Source organism: Pipistrellus kuhlii, unplaced genomic scaffold (assembly GCF_014108245.1).
Source record: "Pipistrellus kuhlii isolate mPipKuh1 unplaced genomic scaffold, mPipKuh1.p scaffold_m20_p_2, whole genome shotgun sequence".
Lineage (NCBI taxonomy): Eukaryota > Metazoa > Chordata > Mammalia > Chiroptera > Vespertilionidae > Pipistrellus > Pipistrellus kuhlii.
In genome coordinates this window covers 165,103,956-165,113,446 of record NW_023425515.1, presented here as the reverse complement: position 1 = coordinate 165,113,446, position 9,491 = coordinate 165,103,956, and the positions used below count along the sequence as shown (strand labels likewise).

Here is a 9,491-nt window from a genome sequence, read left to right as displayed (position 1 = left end):
GAGTTTTTCGTCCATTGCTTATGCTTATATGCATGCATACAAATCAGAAGAAATGTTTTTAAATGGATGGGATTTACATTGTCTTTATCATCCAAGTGTTTGTCTTGGAAAATGAGTGTTTTGGTTTCATTTTACCATCTCTGTAGGTTTATATTTTTTAATGGCTTCAAAGAATCTTTGCTTCTAAACTTTGTTTCATTATTGGAAACCAGAGATCTAATAAAATTTTAGTATGTCTGGGTATAGAAATATCTTTAACACAACCTATTTGCAAGGAACAGTAAAGATGTTAATTTGGTCTCTTTTTTTAATAACTAATATCACTTAGTACTTACTGACTATAATAAAGCCATGAAAATTCTCACTTTCATAGTCCTTTTGATTATGTTTGATAGGCTCATCTGTTCCCTGTTCAACCACCATTTGCGGAAGAGTCAGATGAATGCCTCCCAAAAGTCTTAAACAGTAATCCACCCCTCATCATAAAGGTACCAGAACTGCATTTTATATCTTTACACAGTCATCTCTAACTTATCTTAGAGAAGGACTTAATATATAATATATTTAGGTATTATATTTTTGAGGGCCTAGCATATATTCTAAAACTTTTATTGTAAAAATCAGTTACATGCTACATTGAATGCTGTTTACTTTTTCAGTTTTTTTTCCAAGTGACTAAAACGAATTTATATACTGTAATGCATGTGTACAAAGTTAAGCTAATCTATTATATATCAGAATAGGTATAAAAATATTTCCACACATAAAATATGATTATATGCATTAGCTTTTCACAAACTCCTCATGGTAGCAAAACAAAGCACTATTGATTTTTTAAAATCACTAGATCAATATGTATTTTCACTCATGTAGTATTGTTGGCCATTATGAGTAAATGTAGTGCTTGGTAGTGTGTAGACATTCAGTGAACTCTCTGAAGATATGAATAATTATTATGATCTTAAAATAAATTTTTTAAAAATATATATATTTTATTAATTTTTTACAGAGAGGAAAGGAGAGAGATAGAGGGTTAGAAACATCGATGAGAGAGAATCATCGATCAGCTTCCTCTTGCACACCCCACACTGGGGGTGTGCCCACAACCAATGTACATGCCCTCGACTGGAATCAAACCTGGGACCTTTCAGTCTGCAGGCCGACGCTCTATCCGCTGAGCCAAACCGGTTTCGGCACATTTTGAAATTTTAAAGTAGATCTACAATATATGTGATCCTATTAAGAGGTCATAGTAATTAAAAGAGAATTGAAATAGTTAGACTTCATAGTTTTGATTGCACTGGAAAAGTTATAAACCAATAAGTAAAGAAACCACTGAGGATTTGATGACCTTAAATCATCAATTAGGATTAATTAAAAATACCTAACATCGATTTAACAAATCTTTATTGGGCAGGTGTCAATCACTGCTAGTTATGTTGGGTGTCATGATGAGTAAGATGTAGCACAGCCTAATTGAAAAGGCAGATACACAAAATAATGAAAATTTATTAAAGTAAGTAAAGTTTGAACCACTTATTCTTCTTGGGACCAACATAAGGAAGCTTCACAAAAGGTATGGTCTCCTGAATAATGAGTGAAGAGGTTTGATAGGGAACAAAATGAAATTTTTTGGTAAGAAAGTACTACAGACATTGCATGTTTACTGTGTGCTAGGCACTGACCGAATGTGATAGTACGCAATACTTTGTTCCTGCCTCACAATTTGGTGGAACAGGTGAGACAAGTAAATAGGTAATTACAATAAATTACGTTAAGTGCCACAGTTGAGAACTGTAGTGTATAGTATGTTTGTTGAGGGAGGCCAGGAAAAGTTCCAGGAGGAAGTGATGTTTATGTTTTCCACCACAGAGATGGGAAAGAACACGGCGAGTTCTATGGTTCTGTGTAGCAGGGATCTGTAGTGGGTGGGGTATCCTATAGAGCAGCGGTTGCCAACCTTTAGGACCTCACAGACCACGAGTGGTTCGAGGACCATCATTTGGTCCCAAGAAGAATAAGTGGTTCAAACTTTACTTACTTTAGTAAATTTTCATTATTTTGTGCATCTGCCTTTTCAATTAGGCTGTGCTACATCTTACTCATCATGACACCATCATGACACTCTGCAATGTCTGCAGTATTTTCTTACAAAAAAATTTCATTTTGTTCCTTGTCAAACCTCTTCACTCATCATTCGAGAGACCATACTTTTGTGAAGCTTCCTTATGTTGGTCCCAAGAAGAAACCGTCTCTCTAATTAGCTCTATTATTTTGCTAAATAAATAAGTGGCTTAAATAAAGTTAATGTAGAGGACAGAGATAGGAAAATTCTGGAAATCTAAAAAGTTAGGTTAAATATTATTTTATTTTGTAATATATTTCTTTATTGATTTTAGAGAGGGGAGAGAGATAGAAACATCAATGATGAGAGAGAATCATTGATTGGCTGCTTCCAGCACACCTCCTACTGGGGGTGGAGCCCGCAACTCAGGCATGGCCCTTGGCTGGAATCGAATTCGATTCCGCAGGCTGACACTCAATCCACTGAGCCAAGCCGGATTAAATATTTTCTTTACGAAAAATTTCAACTGATTTCCCCTTATATATATCATGTTGAGCCCAACTTATAAGTAAGATTTTATGTAAATATTAAAAAAAGTAAACTATGTTTTTCTCCCCTTTTAGTATTTGGCCTTACAGGACCTGATGTTGCTTTCTCAATATTCTCCTTCACGAAGACAAGAAGTTTTTAGTCTTAGTCAACCAGGTAATGCTAAAAGTAATAGACCTGACTAGGCATGTGTGTGTAGAAAGTGTTCTATTTAAACTTTTTGGTGGGATAGTTATCCTATATAATAAAAGGCTAATCTTACAAGGGGTGTTAAATGTCAGGTGGTCTAATCTCTAGATAGGAAACCTAATTCTCATAGAAAATAAGTGGCTTAAATAAAGTTAATGTCAGAGTTGGAATAAGAAATTTGATTCCCATGTTCAGAGCTCCCCTTCCTGCAATGCTATTCTGCCTCCTTAAAAAAAAAAAATTAGAAAGGAACTAGATTTGATGGTGACCCAAAGATGGTGTTGGTGACCCTCTTACTTGCCAATCTCTTCAAGACTGTAATTGTGCCTTATATTTAGGAAAAAAAGAAACATCCCTAGCCAACACGGGGACAGTGAACTGGGTAGCTTTTTACCGTCTCTAATTAGCTCTTCATTATTTTGCTAAACTTGTCCATTCCCAGATTGTAAAATAAACCTTATTTATAGTTAGTTGTTACATGGAAATAAAATCGAGTTATATAAAAATGTAAATGATTGAAGCTACTCTCCTTTTAGGCACATGAAAAATCTAGTGCTTATGTGGAGACTAACTATAGCACTAGTTTTCTATCAGACTTAGGTTCACTTAGGAATTCTCTAATTTTTTAAATATATATATATATATATATATATATATATATATATATTTCATTGATTTCGGAGAGGAAAGGAGAGGGAAAGAGAGATAGAAACATCAATGATGAGAAAATCATTGATCGGCTGCCTCCTGCGTGCCCCCTACTGATGATCAAGCCCACAACCCAGGCATGTTCCCTTGACCAGAATTGAACCTGGGACCTTTTAGTCCCTAGGCTGACGCTCTACCCATTCAGCTAAACCGGCTGGGGCTAGGAATTCTCTATACATTAAATATTTTCACCAGATATTCAGGTAAACTGTAACAAGGTGGTATGTTCTCTGCCAGAGAACTTTTATTTTAGGGAATATTATTAAAATTTAACTGGACCATTATGTAGTTCCCTAGTGGTCCTGAGTTACAGCAGTATAAAACATTCTACGGCCTGCTAATGGAATATGTTGTTAGCTTGCAAGTGAAGCAGTGTTCCTCTTGCGTTGTAAAGGGGAAATGTTTAAGGGGGGGATCTAAGTACAAGAGGATGATTGGCACCAGGATGGGGAAACCGAATTTCAGTGGACTCCTGTATTCTCAACACATAATGAAGTATAGTTGATTTTACATGACAGCCCTAGGACGTAAAAGTCTTAGAGAATCAAAAGATAATAAGAAAGAAGAGTATGGGTCATATAGCTCAATTTAAATATTCAACAGACATGTAAATTCTTCAGTTATAAAGTGTGATTATTACCAAATAATGTCTAATCCTATGGATATAATAGCAAATAGGGACTATTATACAAATGAATATATAAGGAAGCACAGTGGTTCAGTTAACAACAATTTAGAGGTCACCAGGGGCCATGTTATACATCTCATTAGACATGCTAGTGTTTGTTGTCTTAGTCTTGAGTCTTCAGTATGTTTAGTAAAGAAAGCCTGGGCATTTGCACTCAAACCATTCTCTAGTGTTTGGCTTTATTTTAGTGATCAGCTTGAGAGATTTTTATGGTAAAATAGCAACTTTTTGCTTGTAGACTTTGGGGAAAATTATTTCATCCAAATACTTATTGAACTGTGTATTAGATGGCATGAATATGAATATAAATAGTTTCTTAATTGAGAAAACTTGGCCCTGATGCAAAGTGTAATGTAGCATTTCTAACTGATTTTTCTCCTCATTTGAGGGACTATACAATTATATACGTTTTAAAAGTTGGTGTTTGGACCTCTTAGGTGGACATCCCCACAATTGGACGGCCATTTCAAGGGAGTGTTTGAATCTTTTAAATGATATGACTCAGAAATTGGTTCTCTACCAAGAAGCTGCTGCAACAAATGGAAGAGTAATGTCTTCCTCATACTCAGTGGAGCCTAAGAAAATGAATATTCCAGGTAACTGCTTATATTGCTAAGAGAGGGGGATACATTTGCATTTTATTTCCTAAGAAAGGTGATGGTAGTTAATCTAAAGATATGTGTATGAGTGTGAGATACATGTATATTTAGGGAAATTAATTCAATATATGGGATATTGCACTGTACAGGAATAAGAACTGGGTATCATTGTAGGTCAGAAAAATTAAGTCTAGTGTGATGGTGATTCAAAATGGAGGAACTTATGCTTTCTCACCAAATCCCTTAAGTAGAAAATGCCTAGGGCTGTAAAACTGTAATGTTCAGATGCTTTTTGGAGCTAGGCATTTAGTAAAAGTGGGCAAAACTGGCTAGGTGGGGATAGTGATAAACTTGGGAAAACAGGTTTCATCTGAAGGGGGAAGGTATGGGTTAGATTTAGTCCATTATTCCCATGAGAGAATTTGGACCCAGTATCTGAATTTGTGATTTTTTGTTTTGTTTTTAAAGAGAATCCTGAAATTAAAAAGCAATGTTATGTGAACTCTTCCATATACCCAAAACAAATAAGATTACAGTTGAAAAATGATTGAAATAAGTTCACGGATGTCAGATTTTCAAAGGTTCTAGAATATTTCATATGTTATCATCTTTCAGATTAGTATTTATATATGGAACTAGAAGTTCAGTGCATGGATTTGTGCACCAGTAGGGTCCTTTGGCCTGACCTGTACCCTCTCGCAATCCAGGACCCCACTGATGTACGATTGGGGCCAGGTAGGGCTCCAAGGTGTGTCTGGCCCATCTCACCCATCCTTGATTGGCTTGACCCCAGCAGGAAGCTAACCAGCTGATCAAAGTGTCTTCCCCTGGTGGTCAGTGCATGTCATAGGTATCTGGTGAATGGTCGACTGGCCACTTAGGCTTTTATATATGTAGATACTAGAGTCCCGGTTCACGAATTCCTGCACGGGAAGGGTCCTTCGGCCTGGCTGGCGATTGGGGCTTTGGGAGGGGCTGGCCTGCAGGGGGGGAAGGGGAGAATTGTGGAGGTACCGCAAGGAATTGGGCTCCCTCCTCCCTCCTGTCTGGGTCTGGGGTGTGGGTGAACCAGATTCGGGGCTGTCAGGGACCCAACTGCAAGCTAACGAACAGTCAAATCTATGAGGAATCGGACTCCCTCATTTGTCTTGTTTGGGTCCGGGTGAACCAGATTTGGAGCTGTCAGGGCCCTAGCAGCAAGGTAAGGCACGGTTAATTCTGCGAGGAGTTGGGCTCTCTCCTTCTTCTTGTCTGGGTCCGGGGTGCGGTGAACCCGATTCAGTGCTGACAAGGCCCCAGCGGTAATGTCTGGGTCAGTGTATGTCATAGCTACTGGCTGGTCATTTGGTTGTTCTGGTTGTTCAGTCATAACAGTCACTTAGGCTTAGATAGATAGATAGATAGATAGATAGATAGATAGATAGATAGATATTTATTTATTGAATGCCAAGCAATGCACTAGAAGTGAGAGAATCAAAGATGACAGAACACTCTTGGAACTGCCTATTTAGTGGGAGGTATACAAATATAAGAAAACTAGAGGTCTGGTTCATGAATTTGTGCACCAATGAGATTCCTTGGCCTGGCCTGTGGGATTGGACCGAAATCAGCTCTCCAACATCCCCTGAGGGGTCCTGGATTGCAAGAGGGCACAGTCCCACTGGTGCATGATCAGGACTGGGGAGAGACGTGAGAGGTTGGCCAGCTGGGGAGGGACTACAGGAGGGCTCCAGGGCATGTGTAGCCTGTCTCGTTCAGTCCCGATCAGCCGAACCCCAGCAGCAAGCTAACCTACTGGTTGAAGCATCTGTCCCTTGGTGGTCAGTGCATGTCATAGCAACTGGTTGACCAGCTTGCTGACTGTCTGCCCTGGTAGTATGTCTTAGTGAGCAGTTGAGTGACCTTAGCATTCATTAGCATATTATGCTTTGATTGATTGAACAGCCGACTGGTCGACCAGACACTTAGCATATCAGGCTTTTATTATATAGACACTTATTATATAGGATGTAACTACTATTAGGTCTAGTAATAATTAATGTCGTTTTCTAATACTTTTTTAAATCGAATTTATTTAAACAATACAACAAAATTTAATCAACAATATAGTTGCCGTTGTTTTCTACTACTTGTGCCCAACGCTCAGGAAGCATTTTAATCCCTCTGTTGTAAAATTCTTGTGATTTTGATGCAAAAAATTCGGTCAATGCATTTTTGAGGCATTCTTCATTATTAAATTTTTTTCCAAGAAGAAAGTTTTGTAAAGAACGAAACAAATGGTAATCGGAAGGGGCAATATCAGGAGAATATGCAGGTTGAGGGAGAACTTCCCATTCCAACTGGCGCAGTTTTTCAGCAGTGATTCTTGCAGTATGCGGTCGTGCGTTATCGTGGTGAAGAATTACGCCCTTCTGATTAATCAGCGCGGGTTCTTTTTCTCTTAAAGCTTGGGCTATCCTTTCCAATTGGGCACTATACACTGCACTTGTAATGGTTTGGTTAGATGGTAAAAGTTCATAATGAAGAATTCCTTTAAAATTCCACCAAACACACAACATCACTTTTTTCGCATGCAAGTCAGGTTTTGGCGTGGACTGCGGAGCCTCATTTTTGTCCAACCATTGAGGCCGCCTTTTCAAATTAACATACAGCACCCACCCTTCATCTCCGGTAACAATTTGCTCTAAAAACGGCAAACGGTTTTGACGAGAGAGGAGGGAACTGCAAATTGTGACTCTTTGATTACGGTTGTTGTCGGTCAACTCATGAGGAACCCATTTTCCAAACTTTTGGACTTTGCCAAGTGCACGCAATTGATTGGAAATTGTTTTTTGTGAACAATTTAAAGTTGTCGAAAGCTCTTGTTGGGTAATTTGAGGATTTTGCACCAAAAGAGCTTGAAGAGCTTCTTGATCAAAATTGGACACACGGCCTCGACCACTCTTGTCATCTAATGAAAAATTTCCCTCGCGAAATTTCTCAAACCAACGCTGGCATTTTCTGGCGCTAACTGCATCTTGACCAAGAGCCCTACAGATGTTTTTTGCAGCCTCACTTGCTTTTCTTCCTAATTGGAACTCGTAAAGCATGCAGTGCTGAATATGCTCTTCATCCGCCATCTTCTTAGCCCTAGTTTTGCAACAAAAACCAAACCAAACACAAACTTTTTCAAGCAAAACTTGTTAATTGCACTTCACACGTTCTGTAGATACCACGTGTTTGAAGGTTATGTCAATACAAGTCAACGCCAAGCAAGATTTTAAACGAATGTTTAAAAACGACATTAATTTTTACTAGACCCGATAAATAGAAATCTGTCAAAAAGGAGCCTGCACGGATAAGATGATATTTGATAATAAAAGGAGGTCTTGCTTGTTAAAAAACAGAGTTTAGATTTTGTCTCATTGCGGTATGGAACCAGTTGAAGATTTTGAAATGGCTATTTACATAAAATAATCATGCTGTAAAGATCATTGTAACATTGGATTGGAGAGATTATGGGTCTAAATGGGTTTTTCATTATTTTCAATTGTTGTCATATCCCATCAAATGGGCAAAATTTGCTTCTAAATTTGAGGAAAAATTGCAGTACTTAAAAAACCCCAGTCTTAATTTTTAAATTGATTTTTCAAAGATTTCTATTTGCCACCAACTCTTTAAAAAGTCATGTAATGAAAATATACTTTAAATGTTTAATGTCTTATGTGGTTTTATTAAGAAGATAGAATACTAATCTGTACTCTTTTGTTTTTGTACCTTATGCTGACTGGTGTGGCAGGGAAAATGTTCCTTTGTTTTTATACCAGATTCTATAACTGAATAACTAGACTTACAATTTGTGAAAAAACTGTTTGCAGATCAGATTTGTAGAGTCAGATGTGTACGTATCCTGGGCAAATTGGTCTTTGATATGACTTTGAAAGAATTCTGGGGGAAATGGGATAAGGTTAGCACCCTGATTTGTACATTTTCATAATATAATTTTAGTTATGTTTAACCAAGTAATTGTTATAGAAGGAGGGTGCAGTAAAATTGGAAAGATTCTAATGCAATAATTAAAGTTATTTCCATCTATCTATATAATTAAAGCCTAAACTATCGTTTCATTGGAACAATCAAAACGACTGGTTGCTATGATGCTCACTGACCACCAGGGGGCAGACGCTCAATACAGGAGCTGCCCCCTGGTGGTCAGTGCATTTCCACAGGGCAAGTGCTGCTCAGCCAGAAGCTGGGCTCGTGGCTGGCGAGTGCAGTGGTAGTGATGGGAGCCCCTTCCACCTCTGCAGAAGCACTAAGGAGCAGTGAGCCCAGCTTCTGGCTGGCTAGTACAGCGGCAGTGGCAGGAGCCTCTCCCACCTCTGTGCCAGTGCTAGGAAGCAGCAGGCAGGTGGGCGCTGAGGAGTGAGGGATCCCGGACTGTGAGAGGAAGGAACGTCTGACTGGACATCCCCTGATGGGTCCCAGACTGCAAGAGGGTGCAGGCTGGTCTGAGGAATCTCCCCCACTCCCTCCAGTGTATGAATTTCGTGCATGAGGCCTCTAGTATAACAATAAAATACAAATTGAGAAGTTTATTCAAAACAGCCTAGAGCAGTGTTTGGCAAACTCATTAATCAATAGAGCCAAATATCAACAGTACAACGACGAAATTTCTTTTGAGATCCAAATTTTTTAAACTTAAACTACTTCT

The 9,491-nt window shown here is 38.5% G+C and overlaps 1 protein-coding gene across 10 annotated transcripts in view; it reads left to right on the top strand.

The window, feature by feature from the left end:
• NDC1 (NDC1 transmembrane nucleoporin) overlaps positions 1–9,491 on the top strand; it is a 53,318-nt gene that overhangs the window by 18,122 nt on the left and 25,705 nt on the right. For 7 of the 10 annotated variants that reach the window (XM_036448147.2, XM_036448140.2, XM_036448143.2 and 4 more), the window contains 3 exons: positions 396–488; positions 2,689–2,770; positions 4,637–4,795. In XM_036448147.2, the coding sequence (XP_036304040.1) occupies positions 396–488; positions 2,689–2,770; positions 4,637–4,795 (334 nt within the window). The remainder of the gene's footprint in view (positions 1–395; positions 489–2,688; positions 2,771–4,636; positions 4,796–9,491) is intronic. The other 3 variants (XM_036448144.2, XM_036448141.2, XM_036448148.2) reach the window with 3 other exon arrangements.